The sequence below is a fragment of the Euleptes europaea genome, chromosome 6 (genome assembly GCF_029931775.1).
Source record: "Euleptes europaea isolate rEulEur1 chromosome 6, rEulEur1.hap1, whole genome shotgun sequence".
NCBI lineage: Eukaryota > Metazoa > Chordata > Lepidosauria > Squamata > Sphaerodactylidae > Euleptes > Euleptes europaea.
In genome coordinates, this window is record NC_079317.1 from 52,875,955 (window position 1) to 52,896,175 (window position 20,221).

The 20,221-nt window shown below is 39.6% G+C and overlaps 1 protein-coding gene across 1 annotated transcript in view; it reads right to left on the minus strand.

Moving 5' to 3' along the window:
- Nucleotides 1–16,479, minus strand: part of ZNF106 (zinc finger protein 106) — a 57,234-nt gene extending 40,755 nt beyond the window's left edge. The window contains exons 1-3 of the mRNA XM_056851016.1: nucleotides 16,402–16,479; nucleotides 4,289–4,374; nucleotides 1,854–1,915 (exon numbers count right to left, since the gene is read on the minus strand). Coding sequence (XP_056706994.1) covers nucleotides 1,854–1,915; nucleotides 4,289–4,342 — 116 coding nt within the window. The 5' untranslated portion in view covers nucleotides 4,343–4,374; nucleotides 16,402–16,479. The remainder of the gene's footprint in view (nucleotides 1–1,853; nucleotides 1,916–4,288; nucleotides 4,375–16,401) is intronic.
- Between the last annotated feature and the right edge of the window lie 3,742 nt (nucleotides 16,480–20,221).

Below are 20,221 nucleotides of genomic sequence, written 5' to 3' on the forward strand. Positions count from 1 at the left end.
AAGGGTTCCCATTTTATAGCCAACCAAAATTCTCACTTCCTGAGCAGGCACAAGGAGGCATGACTTTGCGTGTATGTGAATTCATCCTCCTTTGGGGGACGCTGCTTTTAACCGAAAATTGAGCATGTATGTGAAGATTCTCGTTCCTCTAGTATCTTACCTCAGTGTGGTCTCGAGCATTTTTATCCCAGCAAAGCTTTAATACCAGCACTTAGCTGGGCAGGAAGAAAAATGCTTCGGACACTAAAGTAAGGTGCCATTTACTGGGGAAAGGAACATTTGCCTCTGTTTATCTTTTTTCCAGACTGCACAAGCAAACTTAAGACTCTGTGAAAGGCAAAGAGACAGGCTCATCATCAGAGAAGCAGATGGAATACACACACACACACACACACTATATATATATATATATATATATAAAATACACACACACTTCATTCATATATATATGAATGCTGTGCTGTTGGTGTCTAGTAACCAATCAGGGTGTTTTCTAGCGCACGCGTGTGTGTGTGTATATATATATACACATACATACACACACATATATACATATACACACACATATATATACACACATATATACACACACACACAAATGAAGTATGGCCTTCTTAACTCCAGGGAGATTTTCAACATATGCCTAATTTTGAGGGTACAAAATATAAACTTTATAGCTATAGTGGTGACTATTCAGTGACTAGCAGAAAGTAAAAAACACCATGCACAGAAACACCTACGAGACCTGTTCCTGTTTCAAAATTAGAGTGCCTGCGTGCCCCAAAGCACCTTGGCTAAACTAATAAGCAACAGCCCCACAACACTTAACTCCAAGGAGATTTTTAACATATTCCTGCCTAATTCTGAGGGCACAAAATATATACCATAGACAAAGTAACACATCTATCATTGCCACCCCAGCTATATAACAGATGAAAATCATGTGAACAAGGGAACCTGCTTAATAAAGGAAACATATATTTAGCTCTTTCAGATGAATACAAATAATAGCTAAATAAAAAATGGGGTCAAGTTTCATTTATAGCTTTATCACATGGGGAGAGTCTTTGGGGAGCGGCTAATACCTTTGCAGCGACCTGACAGTTCTGCAAGTGGTAAAGCATTTACTCTAGCCAAGAAAAAAAGTCAATTTAATATTTGGACTGTTAGAAAAGTAAAATAACTCGGCAAAACAGGGGGGAGGGGCTGAGACAATGAGACAATCCTCTTCAGCAGGAAAACCTGCTATCTCTTCTGGCTGGAAGACGCCCCAGTCAGATGAACTTCTGAGTTATGCCTCCTCCTTACAGCTCCTCTCATTTCCCTTGTGAGGCAATAGAATAGCGTTCATGTCCAGCAATTCATAGCGATTACCATAATGTTTAGTGACTGTATTGATTATATGAAAAAACAGAAGGGATCAAATTTAGATTTTGATTTAGTTTTGATTTCTGAATACACATCATTACTATTTTGAGCAGTAGGTATTCATGTGAATCGGAAAAAAATATAATTATCTGAAATCAATGGACTTAATTGCACATAAGTATGGCTACCATTACAGATTCAGGTTTCATGTTTAGCTGATTATTTTAAGTGTCATAGCAGAGTTCTAACAACAGTTCTGAGAAACTCAGGAAGACAGCAGCATCAATAGTATCCTTTTGCAAATTCACTATGTTGCAATTAATAACTTTTCATTTCAGCTTTTTTTAAACCCTAGAAAGCAATATTAAGCTATATTAAAAACCTTTCATTTAAAGAGAATTCATTACACATAACACAGCCCTATTTAGTTTCAAAACATTGCATCAAGTTGCATCAAGATGCCGTTGGCACTGTCACAAGCATACCTCCCCTTCAGATTTTCAAGTTCTCTGTGGTGAAGCATACTTCTCATGTGCTCATCCATCTCCTAAAAACAGACAAATTGTAAACCATAAATAGTCAGAAAGCAGTGCATAGCACATTACCAAATAGTCAGCATCTACAGATCAATTTCCTTTTTCAACCATATGGTAGACTCCTATCCAAAAATTCATTCTACTCCTTGCTTCTGACTGACTCCTTCCCCACCGGTTCCTCCTATTGATAGGATGCAGACACCTTATTGCAAAAGGTATACTATAAAAGGTAGTCAAGAGAGCAGATGCAGAAAAATATATTGTGTAAGCACTGAGAAGAGAGATCTTGCTTTAAACTATTTTTAATTATCAGTGAAACCTAGGAAAAAGTGTATCTGCTGTGTTTCTTTGCAAATAAAATCATGTTTTCATTTTTAGGTTGGAGGGTTGTCAAAGATCACTTTTGTTTTAAATGTTTGCAGTCACCAGGGTGTGTATGTGTGTTTCCTTATACATTTCCATCCTTTTTGCCTCTTTAATTTCCTTCATAATGGTATCTGGGTAACTTTCTACTTCCTTCCAGGATGTCCTAAACTACATAGAGGAGTTCCTAGCTTCTTATAGTATGCCTTATTCATGCAAAACACCACGGCTCACTTGCAGTGAACAATCACCGCATGTAAGGGAACCACAACCACCACTGATACAGTCTCTGCAATCTTCAGTTGAAGAGATCAAGTGGGAAAAGACCTTTCTCTGCCTTTGATGATGGACAGCTCCTAGCAATCAGAGCTGACAGTACTGAACTAGATGGATCAGGGGCCTGAGGTAGATTTATAAAGAGAATAAGGTGGCCTTCAAAAGTCATCTGAGCAATCACAAAATGCATCGTGTTAAAGGTGTCTGTGTAACAGTAGTTCTCCATCTGAATTATGTTCAATTGTTTATTATACCACAATTGTTTGGTTCTGGGAAGTCACCTCCCTGGTTTGTTAACTGCCTGAGCAGAAGGTGAGACAAGACTCTGTAAGCAGAGTTCTGAGAAACTTTACTCATGGGGTTATGTCAATTATGTAAAAAAAAAAATCGTTATTGAGGAACAGAACTGGAATGAGAGGTCTTCTCCCGTGTGTTATCCATAAAGTTATTTCACAGCTAAGGATTTGATCTGGGTTTAGGCCGGGTTCCCTGGTGGGCTTTGGGTACCAGACAAAAACACTGCTTTCCAAGACTTTGTGTTAATTTTACTTTTCTCTGGATTGTGTGATGAATCCTTGCCCCCTCGGTTTGACTGATTCTTTTGCGCACCCCATTTATACTGCTTTGCTTTTATCACACTGGAGAGATACTACATTGTGCACCTGCAGTCAGTTGTTTTTTAAACGCCTTTTAAATAAGTTTTTAGTCTTTAATTTTGCACTTGTTCAAACAAGTGAAGTAAAGAATGGGGCTGAACCAAGGCAAAACAAAGACAAGGAAACAAATTGTGCCGAGGGGAATGGCATTCTTTAATAATTTTTGCAGCCACTGCAAGTTTCACGCACTGCTTTGTCAGGGGGAATCTTTTTGATACTTTTTAGTAACATCCCCATGCATACGTTAAAGCAAAATTTGCAAAAAATATTAAAGAATTTGTTTCCATCTGCACCATTTATTTGTTCAAACAAGCAGCTATCACAACAATTTATTCATTATAAAACTGCATCAAGAATGTCACAAGAGCATTATTCTGACAGTGTGGGATAAATATTTTAGATAAATAATGAAAACTCTCCTGTTTTTGCTCTAAATGTCCTGCCTGAGGAAGAAGATCTGAAGGGCAACTCTTTTACAGTCTGGTACACACTCCAACTACAAAACTATATAAAGCCAAATTGCCGTTTTTTAAGGTCCTTTCTTGGCCACCATTTTAAAGTTTCTTTTAACATGCAGGTATGATTATGTATATCTACCCTCACATGGGGGCCCAATCCTTCTGGGGACCATGGTGTAGGAGGACGAGGGGCACCTGTCTCCACCCCCCCAAGTGCTGTTTACCCCAGTAGGATTGGCCCCCCTGCAGTGATTTCAAAAGTTAAAAAAAACATGCTCTCAAATGGCACTGTGTCACTGTGGAGGATTTGGAGACATAGTACTGTCTTGTTTGGCCCTGAGACTGATACAAAGAGCTTGACTGACTTAAATTTCAGTACTGCTCCTTCGAGTGCTTAGAGTGCCTTTTATACAAAATCATCAGCTAATTCTGCCCCTGCTCACCTTCCTAGGTCAGCATCGGAGTTCTGTGTAACTCAAATACACATTTAAGTACTTGATCATACTGCAATTGTGATTATTATATAATATTGTATATGGACCAGTTTATTCTATGTACAAAAGTGTTAATTCATAGAACTTTTATTGAGAAAAATGCTATTATTCTAGTTTTGAAATGCTCTTTTTATTACCTTTTTTGAGCTGTATATGATGTGGCACAATATACATTTTCGTTCTTGAACCATGGTGAATATGTTTGAAAGATATTACCCCACCCCTACAAAAAGAAAGAAAGCCATTAAGATTTCTTAAACTCTCATAAACGTTTATAAATAACTGAGGCACAGCTCTAATTGTTCAGCATACCCTTTCATTTCTGTCACCCCATACGTATCTTTAGCTATGATTTGTTTTCATAATGGCCCAATTGAAGTATACCTTCAATCAAGTTCTTGCATTGTAAGAAAATATTTTAAACTGTGATAAACATTGTATTTACCCAAAAGGAAGATGTGCCTGAACATAAGATGATGCCCCTCTTTAAAAAGTTACAAATAAAATGATTTTTTCTTTAATTACTGTACATAACTGTAACTTGGAACTTAAGACAGCCTGAAATATTTTGATAGCACACATGGAGAAAACCTTTGTCTTCCTTTAGGTAAAGAGGTATTCAAATTTGATCAGGATAATATGCTGAAGAACTGAAATTTATCAAGGATCAGATTCCACCAGCAATAAACTTCCCGTAACTAAAATGACAGTGAAAATGCCTAACCATGAACATTATAAAAGACAGAACATGTGACAAGGGCATAAAATTGGAGAGAAGAACCTGAAGAGGGGGGATCTGAAGAAAAGACAAGAAAATGAGTAAACCCAAGATATCAAAACTTAACAGGAACACAGCAGAAAAGCCAACACAGCAGAAAAGCCAACAAACTAGCTGGAAAAAAGTTCAATGGCTACCATTCAATGAAGATAGATCACGATGGGTAGTCGTGTTTGTCTGTAGCAGTAGAAAAGAGCAAGAGTCCAGCAGCACCTTAAAAACTTACAAAATTTCTGGCAGGGTATAAGCTTCACAGATCTGAAGAAGTGATCTGTGACTCACAAAAGCTCATACCCTGCCAGAAATGTTAGTCTTTAAGTTGCTGCTGGACTCTTGTGCTTTTCTACCATTCTATGGTTTAGGGACCATTGTGGTGGAATATTCATTGTTATAACTATTGCTTAATTGGTTTGATGTGTTTAAATCCAAATTAATAGCTGTCCATGAGTTTACATAAAATTGGTAGTCAGTCTGCTTCGGCTCATTTATAATCAGTGAATTTTTACACATTAAATTAGTCCACATAAAAAATTATTGTTGCCTGGACTATTCTGCACTAAAGAAAGCAATTCAATTTCCACTTTTTAATTCTGCAAGACTGATTTTGAAAATCTGCACAGCATAACGCCACTGAAAAATATTTGTTTTTGTTTATACCCTAATGAATAATTATTATTATTAAATAATCAAGTACAATGTTAGTACAAATCATTACCATTACATTTTTCATCTGGATATTTGTACTAACGGATATACCAGTAATATGTTCATGTATTTATTACTTATGTAAAATACTTATAGGCTACCTTTTGGTACAACATACCCCCCAGGGCAGCTATGCATAAATTTCACGGAAAAGCAAAGTAAGGTCATTTGATTACATCAAGAGCAACACTCCTCATAATAAAACGTTCTCTCTAGAACAAGCTGCAGGAGTGTGAACTGCCATACTGTGGAAGAACAGGGGATTGCAAGTTGAGGTAATGTAACAGTTAAGAGCATTAGTATGAATGACACTTTCCTAGTTCTGTTTTGATTTTTTCCAGGGCAAATTTAATACCTCCATAATTTCAAACACAGACATGATTGGAGTACAGTGAATAACAGGCAATAGGGTTGAATCAAAATGTCATTTTCTGCTGTTGTGTCACTTCTACGAGTCGAAGGGGGTGATTTTTTGCAGATTCACTACCCCTGTAGGCAACTGAGATTCCAAAAACATGCTCCTTGGAGACTCTCAAGAACAGTGTGGGTGGTGTGATGTGGGAGGAGGGAGTTAGCAACAATATTACCCGTTGCGAGAAGTTTTGGTTTCTGCCCATGCTGTAAGATATTAACAATACATGTGCTCAAACATAACATTTTCCAAGAAAAAAAATGACCTCACACTTAAAATGGGAAGCAAAACTGCAAAGCTCTTCAGTAGCCATTATGTTAACAGACAACAGAATCTGTGATTACTGAAACAAATTTATTTATATACTTTCACATGTCTTACACTTGTCTCAGCATTCTCAAATGTAAGTAGCAATTAAACACAAGGATTATAAGAAGATGTAACAAGGTACACCCCCCTAAATAGATACTCAGGCACTTCCAAGGTTTGGAGCTCATACAAAGAGATTTAATAATAGCTATCAAGAAACTACCAAAGGAAATCTTACCACTTACATGCAAAAAATGTTTACGCTGGAAACAAATTAGTGGGAAATACTTCTCATTCCAAATAGAAGGCTGTTAAACGCCTACTCAGAAAAAACACCCCTACATGATAAGCATGACAGAGAAGCCTGTTCAGGATCATTATAAACATCTTTATAAACTTCTGAAGATTACTTTAATGTGAAGAAGATGATGCAAATATGCTTAAGAAGCAGGAGTGCTAATCCTTGGGCAGAATGCTGTGGAGTTTGCTGAGGGCCATGACCTGTTCTGCTTCCCCAATTTTCTATACTAGGATCACTTTGTATAAGAAATTAATGCTCTTCATTATGTTAAGGATATTGGTCAAAATTGGCTCAGCACTTCTGGAATTCAGACACAAGCGCAAAAGGGAAGTACAGCACTTAAAAAGGACAAAGAGGTCACTGGAGTAGGCATGACTTTTCCCATCCGTTAGAATGCAAAGCTAAAGTGACATTTGCCAAGCAGATCTAAAATTACACCTGCTTTGGTGAATTAGCATATCAAAGTAACTGTTATGTGATGGCAGGGAAAGTTTAAGGTTTCCGCCAACTGTCCAATCAACTGTAGCCACTTATGATTGTCTAAAAATACTATCTGAATTCAAATGTTATTGGCTGTCACTATGAAAGACAAGAACAAGTTTCTTTTTGCAAAATAATTGCAGGAATCTTTTACTCCAAATGCTCAGACAGCAGTCAAAGAGGCAACAGGTTCTCATACTCAGTGAGCCTTCCAAAGCAAAGAAAACTGTCTTCATCAAAATACAAAATCCTGGTTGGCGCTATTCTCTCTCCCTTACTGACAGGAAGACACGCCGGAATTTATTTAAAATATTTATCCGGGGTTTTGGCATCAAAATCCAAGAAACAGGCTAACAATAAATCATAATACATCCAACATAAAATGATATTTATTCAACTATAAAGAATTGTGTGTGTGTGTAAAGTGCCGTCAAGTCGCAGCCGACTTATGGCGACCCCTTTTTGGGGTTTTCATGGCAAGAGGTGGTTTGCCAGTGCCTTCCTCTGCACAGCAACCCTGGTATTCCTTGGCGGTCCCCCATCCAAATTCTAACCAGGGCTGACCCTGCTTAGCTTCCGAGATCTGACGAGATCAGGCTAGCCTGGGCCATCCAGGTCAGGGCTAAAATATTTTTGTTAGTCTTGAATGACTTGAAAAACCTTTAATGGCATAAGTAATATTACAATTGTTACAAAGGTACATAAAATATGCAGTCATTAAGATAAAACATAGGCCAGTAAATTCCCAAAGTAGAAATTACAAACTTTGGGCTTTTTGAACTTTCATCACCTCCACTAGAAAATTGGCAACATCTAAGGTAACCTCCGGATTGGAATCGTTTAATAAAAATTGACGTTTTGCTTGGGTAGATAGGTGATATTTGGAAAGAAGCCAATTTTTTAACCATTTCCCACGGGGTGTTTCATATAAGGGGCAGACCAACAGAATATGATCAATTGAGTCCAGGGAATAGGTATCACAGGGACAAGTCCTATCCTGGATTGGTATTTGTTGATACCTTCCATATGACATCCTTGAAGGAAAGGCATTAACCCTAGCAAGAGAAAAGGCTCTGCAGAGGGGTGGGATGTCCAGCGTATGAAAATAATGGGGAATATTGTTGGTTAAATTCTTGAGGCCCAACATTGCTGGAGAGCAGACCAAGGGTTGAGTGGGGAGTAACGTCTGACGCTCCATATCCAAGAAACGCTGTTTAACAATTTTAAAAATGTGGGCCTCACTAGTTAAAACCAGGTCTTCCACAGAGATTCCAGATGATCTTATTTTAGACAGAATTAAACAATCCCAGGAGGTATTATGAAGTTCTTTTAGCAGCAGAGACATCAGAGAATCACACTCTGTTCTAAAAAACAGTTTAAGCCAATAACGAATGGTTAGCAGCCATGCCTTGGTTTCACACAAGCTTTGACCAAGTTCAGAGATAATAGCATAATAAGAGACACAGCGAGGGAGACCAAGCATTTTTCTAAAAAAGTTAGCTTGAATGGATTCTAAGTCCCGATTGAACGCATTTGCCCAGATAGGTACACTGTACAGAATCTGGGGTAAGATTTTGGAGTTGAATACCTTAACTGCAGCGGGGACATACTGGTTACCCTTATAAAGAAAGAAGGACATCAGTTGGTTTGAAGAGATTCTCCCAAGTTTGGTAATCCTGGATCTATGAACAGCCCATTTAAGGTTATAATTAAAAGTAATGCCGAGATATTTAAAACTCTTCACCTGTTGGATTTTGGCCTGACTAATATGCCAGCTGGTGGGCGACCATTTTTTTGAAAAAACCACGACATTAGTCTTAGAGTAATTAATTTTAAGAAGATTTAGATGACAGTATTCCTCAAACGCACTTAAGTAGCGTTTGAGTCCGATTTTAGAGTAGGATAAAATAGCGGTGTCATCGGCATATAAAAGAATAGGAACGGCTTTGCCTCCCAATTTAGGAGGGTGTCCATTAATAGGCTCTAAAGAACAAGCCAGGTCTGACAGAAACAGATTAAAAAGAAGGGGAGCAAGTATACAACCTTGTTTCACACCCTTATTAAATGGGATCTTATCAGTAAGGCCACCGTTTGAAGAATATTTTACTTGGCATGTTGTGGATGAGTGAAGTTTTTTTAAAAGGAATAAAAGGCGAGGGTCAATTCCTATACTAGACAGCTTAGACCAGAGTTTATCTCTGATAATGGAGTCGAAGGCAGATTTTAGGTCAATAAAAGCGACAAAGAGTTTCTTGCAACCCATTTTCATGTACTTTTCTGCAGTTGTGGCCAGAACCAGGCAGTGGTCCAAGGTTGATTTGTTTTTGGAGAAGCCGATTTGCTCTGGGCCTATTATTGCGTTTTCCTTTACCCAGCTAAGGAGTCGCTGTTCTAGATGTTTCGCGTACAGTTTACCCAAGACTGGAAGAAGACTGATGGGACGGAAGTTATCAGGCAGAGTTGGATCACCCTTTTTAAAAATAGGAATTATTATTGAATTTAGCCAGGAGTTTGGCAATATGCCATACAGGTCAATAGATGTGAATAGTTTGGCAAGGAGTGGAGCCCACCAATCAGGAGATGCCTTAAACAATTCGGCCGGGAGACCATCAGGACCTGGGGCTTTGCCTGGCTTCAGATTACCTATTAATTCAAGAATTTCCTCAACATCTACAGCTGGCCATCTAGGGTAAGTTAAAGGCATAGATTCATCAGATTCATTAAGGTGCTACTGGACTCTTGCCCTTTTCCACTACTGCAGACAGACTAACACGGCTACCCACTGTGAATTACCTTTTTAGGGGGGTTTTCATGGCAAGAGACTAACAGAGGTGGTTTGTCAGTGCCTTCCTTATAGAACTATAAAGTCTTATTACTCCAACACACCCAAGAAGAATTATAAAGAACTATGAAGTCTTATTACACTAACACCAACTCAGAAGAAATCAAAACATCTAGCAGCAATTAAACAGGATAATTTGAGCTCAGAGATCTATTACTCCAAATGCCCTCTAGAACAAAGTTGTTTCAGTGAGCCATCCGTAAGCAAGAAGAGGTGAGACAAGGTGGACTTTCTTTGACAGGACAATCCAAAAGATATGGTGGCACCTCTGAAAGTCTTATTCGCTGTCCTAAGCACAATTACATACTTCTAAGCTGAATGACCGGGGAGGACTGGCTATTTAACTTACAGGGAAATTTCCCGGTGGGGCCACTGCCCTAGTGACCCCCTGGTGGCTAGAAACAACCAAAGCCAAGCACCTGCAACTCTGTCAGTGATTCACGGGCCACTTGGCTGGTAATAGTAATGCCTCAGTGGCCACTGAGCTCAGCTCGTTCCTGGGCTTCTCACTTCCCAGCCTACTCCTGCCACTGACTTTAGCCAAATGTAGCTACTTATATTTTCACCAGCAGGCGAACACACAACTGAGAGTGGGTTCTCACTAGGCCCAAAGAATGGTTCTGGTTAGCTATTTTAAAAATGACTTCATAAGCGCAACAGAAAAATACCCAAGCCATTGATGGGGTTTGATAGTTACACTAATTACAGAAACAAATGAGTTGATTCTGTTACCGGGAATCAATTAAATATGATTAAACTAATTATTTGTTATAACTTCTAACAATGGTAGACAAGGGTAATCAACGTGAGTCATTCGCTGAATAGTTCTTAGAGAACTGTTGGCAGAAGCCTTGAACTGCCTTTTATTCTGACACAGCAGACTTAGCCTACAATTATAATGTTTAAGAGACAAAAATGTAAAAGAGATCCAGAAAAAACATCTAATTACAGACCTATATCGCTCTTAAATGTGGATTACAAAATTTTTGCTTCGGTTTTGGCATGTAGGATAAAGCAATTCATTAAGGATCTTATACATGAGGACCAAGCAGGTTTTATACCAGGAAGGCAAATAAAAGACAATGTAAGAATTTTACTAGATTCACTGGAATATTATGACCAGAATATTCAACAAACTGCGGCTTTTGTATTTTTGGATGCAGAAAAAGCCTTTGATATGGTCTCTTGGAACTTCTTGAAACGGATTTTGGATAAATTGAACTTTGGAGATCGTTTTCAGAAAGGTATATCGGCTATTTATACCTCCCAACAAGCTAAAATTTTGGTTAATGAATCAATGTCAGATAACTGCCAAATCACGAAAGGGACTAGACAGGGATGTCCCTTGTCTCCACTTTTATTTTTGTTGGTGTTGGAACCGCTATGTGTGAAACTAAGAAGTATGGAGGACATCCGCGGGCTAAGAATTAAAAAACATGAATTTAAGTTGAGAGCATTCGCGGATGACCTACTGCTAATTTTGGAAAACCCAACACAGTCAATGAATATACTTCAGGAGACTTTGGATGATTTTGGAAAAGTATCAGGCTTTAAAGTGAATCAAGAAAAAACAAAGATAATATTTAAAAATTTATCGGAAATACAACAACAGGAATTTATATCATATACTGGCTGGGAGAAAGCTAACAAAGTTAAATACCTGGGAATTTGGATTACTGCAAAGAATAAAGATCTGTTAACCAACAATTACCTCAAGTTATGGGGTAAGATTAAAACTGATATGATTATATGGTCAAACAAAAAATTGTCATTAATGGGACGTATCTCAACGATCCAAATGAATGTCTCACCGAGGATGCTCTTCTTATTCCAAAATTTACCAATAATATCACAAACTAAATATTTTGAAACTTGGAGGAAAGACATTTCAAACTTCATCTGGCAAGGAAAAAAACCAAGGACTGCTTATAAATACTTGGTGGATCTAAAAACTAGAGGAGGTTTAGCACTGCCTAATTTTCAACTCTATGCTGAAGCGGTAGCTTTAGTATGGCTAAAAGACTGGATGAATTTGTCAAATGTACGTTTGTTAGACTTGGAAGGTTATAATAACTTAAGTGGATGGCATGGTTATTTGTGGTATGATAAAATTAAATTACAAGCAACATTTCGTAATCATATAATCAGGTCCTCTCTACTTCGTATCTGGATGAGATATAAACACATTTTGGAACCAGAAACACCGATGTGGATATCGCCCCAAGAAATGCTAACTTTGCGCCCACTTAGACCAGACAAATTTATTACTTATCAAGATCTAATTAATTGGGAAGGAAAGAAATGCTCACTAAAAGACTTTCAACTTCTTAAGGATGATTTACAATGGCTTCAATATTACCAAATCAAATCAGTTTTTGTACAAGATGCTAAAAAAGGTTTCTCTAAAGAAAAATCTCCTTTTCAAAGGATTCTACTAGACAATAATACAAAGCTGATTTCTAAAATGTATAATCTCCTTTTAACAATATACTGTGAGCAGGACACGATTAAACCAACTATGATCGATTGGGCTCAAAATGTGGGACATGATATTGTTTTAAATAAATGGGAAAGATTATGGTCTAAAGATTTAAAAGGAATAAAAGCACAGTCAGTGCGAGAAAACATTTATAAAATGATGTATAGATGGTATCTAACACCTAAGAAAATTGCAAAGATTTATAAAACGATGTCCCCTACTTGTTGGAAATGTAACAAAGAAATTGGTTCCTTTTATCACATGTGGTGGACCTGTGACAAAGCCAAAGACTTCTGGGACATGATCTATAATGAATTGAGATTAATACTACAAAAGAATATACCCAAAACACCAGAAATGATGTTATTGAGTATGATTCCAGACGACTCAGCAACACAAAGAACTTTTTTGATTTATGCCACAACAGCTGCGAGACTGCTTTATGCAGCGAAATGGAAAGGGCTAGAAACTCCCGAGAAAAAAGACTGGATTGTTAAAATGTTTGAACTGGCAGAAATGGCAAAACTCACAGCTATTCTAAATGAAGAAAATGACGTTCGGTTTTTGGGGGAATGGGGGGCGTGGATGCATTATTGTGAATATGAGTTAAAATTGGGAAGAATGGAAGAATATTTTCTAATCTGATCCAGAGGATTATTTTTGATCTTTTTTATATTGAATAAGTATAATTATATTTACTAACAGATTATGGTTTTTTATATATGGTATTGATATTTTATTAAGATTAGATTACCTATGACGGGATGAACTTTTTATTAAGAGGCAGATAGAGGTGAAGGGGAAGTCAAAAAATTTTCCATTTCTTTTTTTTCTTTTTTCTTTTCTCTTTTTTATTATATGATATGGAATTATAACAACTTTAGGTTAGAATTGAAATTTGATATTGTTATAGATGTTGTTTAATGCAATGGAAAATTTCTATCATAAAACCCAATAAAATTTATATATAAAAAAAAGACAAAAATGTAAAAATAGAAAAGAAATAAAGCAAGAGAAAACAAAAAAGGAAACTTCTAAAGGTAGCTGCGCTAAGTAGGCAGCCAGCCAGTTCTTCTAGATGCAAGTTCAGATCCTCACAGGAGCTTTACAGACCAGACAGCCTGGTCACATAGAAAAGGACTTCCCCAGTTTCTTCACCAAGCCCCCATCTTCTTTTGAGAGGATGGAGACCTTCACAGGGCACATACAGGTTGCTGCACAAGTAAGGACGTGTCCATACCCAAGAGGCATCTTCCAGAAAATGCAAATAGGCAAGAGGTATAAACCCCATACAGGCACCAGCCTGAGGGTCATGCATAGTGAATCATATGGTCTGGGCTGTCTGTTCTTTCCCTAATAGCGGGGATGGCTCCTCAGTTCTGATGAAGGACACCTTTAATATAGTTTAAGAGGATTCTCCCATGAAGTCTTTAAAGCAAATGTGATGTATGATATAATAGAAGCTTGCCAGACTGTTTAATAGTAGCTAGGTACACTATCTAAAATTTGGTAGGAATTCCAGGAGCCTCAGCTACTGGACAAAAATGACACTTTTAAATTCTTCAATACCTTATAGGAAAAGTTCTCATTACCTCCCACTGCAATCTGGCAATACATGTAATGTCTTCAAGAACAATTTGGACCAGATGCTTCAGTGGTTTCTAAATTTCCTGATATCCTTTCTTTCATTAATTCAATAGAAAAATGGCTTATATATTTATACATTTTTATTTGTCCTGATGCAGGGGCCTCACTTAGGAGAATCCAAATGGTCCAGTGAATTAGGATACAATATCCAATTATCACACTGGTACACAATGTGTAAAATTAGTAAACAAAATCTAGGATTGAAGTGAATTAAAACAAAATATTGTTCTGAGTCTACTGGACGTTAGCCCAGTTTTATAAACTTGTTATTTCTGTACAGTTTGTGTTAGAAATGCAGATATTTCCTAGTAATATTTCTATGTTATAGTTCTGTCTGGGAGTTTGACTCTTTTGAGATTTGGTTGTAGAACATAATTTTGTCTTAGACTTTGCATTTGAATTATCTGCAATAATCCTCATTCTGGGCAGCTTTCTCAATTCATGGAAGTTGCTCTCAGCATAGAAACTGTGCAAGCTGAAAGCACCAACACGCTTACCCCTCAAGCTTGAAAATTAACTATTTCACCCAGTATGGAGAAACAAATGGAGAACCTCCTTGACCTTGCAGCAAACAGATTAAGCTATATATCGCTTATAAAGAAATAGAGGATAAATACCAAACAGTAAGGGAGCCTTTCCTGAAACTCTATGAATACTGCAACAGCAGATTACCAGGGCTCACTCTCTGTCTTAGCTTCTGTGAAGAAATTTTTAAAAATGTATATATTTATGTTTATATAGTTATAAGCAGAAAAGTATATGTATTAGACTGAATTTAAGGTCTTTATGTGTTATAGAAAGCTCAACAATCATGCAAATCCAGGGTTTGTAAAGCTAACCAATTAGAGAAGGAGGAAGAATAATAGAGCCATTGTATTGGTCCCTTAGCCTGGTAAGAGAAGAACCAATCTGACAGCAGGGAGAACATAGTAATCCTATTGCCCCCTTTAGTAACCTTCAATAGGAGCCAATCAAAAGTAAGCTTTTTCAATCCCCCTTCAACATATAAGTAGAACCAGCTTACAGCGCATTCCTGCCTTGCGCCGGTGACCCTCTCCAAAGGCCTTTGGAGGCCAGCATCCAGCCCTGCATGCCGGCACAAAGGCCCACAGCGCCGGCGTCCGGGAGGTGCACACTGGCGTTTGTGGCCCCAGCGCCAGAGTGCAGGGCCGGACGCCGGTCTCTGGCCACTGGCACGGCATCCCAGGAGGCATTCCCGGGGTGTAATGGTGTCCCGGGAGACATTCCTGGGGTGTTATGGCACCTTGAACATGGGCATAAGGTTATCGCTATATTAAAAGTTTAGACTTAAGACACTAAACTAGCTCACAACTTGCACTATAATTTCATCTACGAAATAAAAACGAGTACTGCTTGAGCTAAATAAATTGTACCAAGAGTAACTCTTCTGGTATGTTCTTTGGGGACCACCACATTGGATTGTTACATACTTTATATGGAAGGACATTTGACAGGCTTCGACATTATAGTCAGCTACAGTCTCCTGTACTGAACTCCCAACACCTTTATGCAAGATTAAGGGGGAAACTGCACACACTGCCACAAGCTTCTTGGAAGTTTCTAGTGCAGACACTTGTATTGCTAAAGAGAAAGGCTGCTTTTGATTGCACCTTAAAAATGAAGAGTAGATAGTGATCAAACATATCAAATAAATGCATAGTTGTCCAATACTTTTCTCTGTATTTTTCCATTGTGATCTCAGAACCACCTGCAAATGCTTCAGGAAATACCGGCAATCACCAGACCACAATTTGAAGACCACTGGGGAGGGTTCTATTATACTGCCTCCTTCAAAACATTTGATTCTATCTCTCTTTATCCATAAAAAGTAGTTCTGGATGGTCCCCACTGCAACTCACTGTTGCCTCGACAGTGTTAAGAGTTGTGAGGGTTAAAACTCATTTCTCCCACATTCTCAAAAAGCTGGCAAGAGATCATAGAATTTCTAAATTGGGCATTTCCTTTATAATTGAGGAGGGGGTGTTACCTGTTTTGCCCATAAAACACTTGTGCTCCAAGGCTAGAACGAAAATAAGAAAAAAAGTCTGGAGTTCACACTCCACTCCAGGGTTATGTGCTCAGCAGACCTAAAAACTACTTAAAATGGTTCACTTCCAGTCCCATTGCCATAGAGTTTTCCTTTCAACCCCAGCTGGAGAAAGCCTTAACCCCAAACACACTCTTCCTTCCTCAAATACACCAGTACTTAAACTCAACCCACACCCCAAACGCGGAACAGGAGCAGTAGTCCACCTTTCAGTACTCACAAGCCGTACCCTCTACACCCCACAGAGCAGCATCAACCCACACGCCCATCACCAAGCAAGATGAACTGAGCAGGCCCCCTCCACCATCATAGCTGCTTCTTCTCCAGGGAGTTGCTGAAGACGACCCAAAAGAGAACCGCGCCACAAGACGGACAGCGTCTCCTTCCATTCAGCCAATCAGAAGGCCAAATTCTATTCACATTTGCATGCTGGGAATAGTAGTTTTGTATATCACCATGACGAGTTTACTTGCGTCATAGTAACAGGAAAGGATTTGTGCAAGGCGAGGTGCAATGCATTGTGGTCGTTGTAGTTTCGACAACCAGAGTTGCAAATTTATCTGGGAATAAAATTCCAGAAGAACAGGCGCGTTATTCTGTTGCAGCAAAAACCACCAAGAAAACTTTTGAAGTTTGACATTTATTTTGTCGTATGCCACAATAAATCGTTAAAATGCCACGAGACTGTTTTTTTTGTTTCTGTCCGGGATTAAATCCCACCGAACACAATGTGAATCTCTAGTAAATGTGGGGGGGGGGAGGGGGATTGAGCTTTAATTCTGCACTTTCAGGTACTTTAACGTAAACTAAACAAACTGAATGCAGTGGGGCATTTTGGAGTAAAGATGACTATGAGTGGCCTGTAAAATTAGTTCATGGGAACAAAAACCAAAGAAGGACTTTCCAAAAGAATTTTTTTTTTACAAAGTGAGAGTTCTGTTGTCGAGATATTGACACAGGATGAAGGCTAGTTCCAGAACAGTGGTAAGGCGGAAACTGTTCCTGTATTTTCAAACAAATAATCACCAGAGCATAGAATACAGTTTGAAAGGCTGAAAAAACCTGCAAAACCAGTTGGACTATAGGCCACTAGAGGAGAGAAAACATGAACACATGCACCACATCCTGTGATAACTTCACTATGCACAGCCTGGGCCATCTCAATTTAGTTTGAGAAATCTTGAGAAATTAATCCCATGTCATTCAATGGGGCTAGCTCCCAGGAGAGTGTATGTAGAATTGCAGCCAGTGACATGGAAGGAGAGATAATTTTTTACTGTCATTTGCTTGCTTCTAATTTTCCTTTCATGCCCCAGTTTAACCAGGGGCATTTTTCAGGTTTGTGGAAAGACATGTCTGTTTATAGCTTCAGTTTCTGGACATAAGTATCCTCAGATCTGGGTATGTTGAGAATTAGCTATATTGATGCATAACGGGTTCTCTAAATTCATAGCTTTTTTTTTTTAAGTCTCCCGGAACTTTTGCTGCAGAGATATAAAGAGAAAAGCATATCTAGAGACTTTTAAAAAAAGAATCAAATATGATAATTCAAATAACTTGTTTTAATGTTATGTGATATACTGATATTCAGCAGCCTTTTCTTTTTTAATTGAAAAACCCTAGATATGCCAGACAGTGGCCTGGCATCCCTGGGAGCGTCAGGGGCAGAAATTATGTTGGGTTACATGCCAATGTCATGTCTGGGCAAAACTTGGGATGCACAATAAGCTTGCCGGCCAATTCACATAGTTTCTACAGCATCTGCTGATATTTGACATCACATCTCATTTTTTTGTCTGAATGTATGTGACGCTGGCACACAGCCCAATGTCATTTCCACCCCCTGCTATTTCTCCCACCAGCCCTTCAACTTTAAGTCCCTCCCCTTCCCAAACCCCACCCTCCTCAGGCTCCACCCCAAAAATCTCCAGGTATTTCCCAACCAGAAATCAGAAGATTGAGACTGGGAAGGGCAGCCATGAAGGAGCTAGAAAATATTTTGAAGTGTAAAGATGTGTCACTGGCCACCAAGACTAGATTAATTCATGCCATCGTATTCCCTATTACTATGTATGGGTGTGAAAGCTGGACAGTGAAGAAAGCTGATAGGAAGAAAATAGATTCCTTTGAAATGTGGTGTTGGAGGAGAGTGTTACGGATACCGTAGACGGCCAAACAACAAAACAAAAAAACAAATCAGTGGGTTATAGATCAAATCAAGCCTGAACTGACCCTTGAACCTAAAATGACTAAACTGAGGCTATCGTATTTTGGCCACATTATGAGAAGACAAGTCACTGGAAAAGGCAGTCATGCTAGGAAAAGTTGAGGAAGACCCAACAAGAGATGGATTGACTCAATAAAGGAAGCCACAGCCCTCAATTTGCGAGATCTGAGCAAGGCTGTCAATGATAGGACATTTTGGAGGACTTTCATTCATAGGGTCACCATGAGTTGGAAGCGACTTGACGGCACTTAACACACACACATTTCCCAACCCAGAGCTAGCAACCCTATGCTAATAGCACCATAGTGTTTCTTAATGTATTCTCAATTGATCTTCTGATAATTATTAGGGCTGCCAACCTCCAGGTGGTGGCTGTAGATCTCCCGCTAGTACAACTGATCTGCAAGCAACAGAGAACAGTTCACCTGGAGAAAATGACAGCTATGGGAGGTGGACTCTATAAACTTTACCTTGTTGAAGTCCCTCCCCAAACCCTGCCCTCCCCAGGCTCCACCCTCAAAATCTCTGGGTATTTTCCAAGCTGGAGCTGGCAACGGTAATGATCTAGAAATTAAACTGTAATATTTATGTGCTCCTGGAATGATTTGTCATAATCTAGTACAATTTGTTTCTTTAAATAAGAATTACAACACAGCAAATTAATCTGGAATATTTTACGTTTTTAATCTCGCCCCTCTTTATCAACAGTTCAGCATTTTAAAAAAATAGGAAAGCCAAACGTGTAAACTGATTCAAACAAGCAACGCTTCGGTCAGCAAGTGGTTAAGCCCAAACTCACTCTGAACGGTGCCCCCCCTTCTGTACAACTAACCAATGAAAAAGATGGTGGTAATATCTCTACGACTGACATCCCATCTGGCCTATTGTAGCCCCCCGGTTTCATAGTTTAAACCAATAACAAACCAAAAAAAAAAGGTGGGCGGGCGAAAAGTGGGAAAGCGCTACTACTATGATTCAAATGCGGGGGGGTGGGGGAAGGCGGAGTTGAATCTCGACCGGCGTCGACTCTCTCCAATAGTGGCGAACCATTCAAGCCCAAGCGGCCAATGTGTTGCGACTCTGAGAGACGGGGGTGGAGGCTTGGCGGGAGTGGAGGAAACTGGCCGGGGTGGGGCTGGGGCCGGTGAAGGGAGGCCCGAAGGCTGGAGGTGGGGAAGTCGAGGGGCCTGCGCTGTGTGCGGCGGGTGAGTGTCCGGAGGGGGATCCGGCGTACGAGGCAGGGACTGGGGGTGTGTGTGAGTGTTGAGGCGGGGCGCCGGTGTGGGGCCGCCCTGGGGAGAAGCGGTGGCTGGGCGGGGTCTGAGCCCCGGGGGAGAGTGGAGGGGTGCTCGGGGCGACGGCGGAAGTGCTGCTGGAGGAGAGGAGAGGAGGGGGGCGGCAGTCGTGCGTGAGGCGCTTCTTAGCCCAAGAAGGCAAAAGGAGCCCCGCTAGGTCCGGCTAAAGGTTTCTGTGGTCTCGCATCCGGTTTCCGACGGACGCCTCCCAGATGGTTCCAGCAGTCGCACAAGGCTGGAGTATATAGGAATGCCGCTGAGGCGTTTAAACCCCTTCAGAGCGACCCTTTATGCCGTTCCAGGACTCCTTCAGAGCATTTTCCATGACGAAGGTGGTGATTTGGTGCGTTGTGGTGATTTTGGCCTTTTTAATGGGGGGGGGGGAATGCTGGTTTCTTTTTGTTTTGTGCCTCGCCACGGCAGGGATACGGGCGTAAAAGAAAAGAAGAGGGAGGGTTTGCGGGTCTTCACGATTTCGTTCAAAATGAAATGGATAAATGTAAAATTTGATTATTGAATAGTGGGGC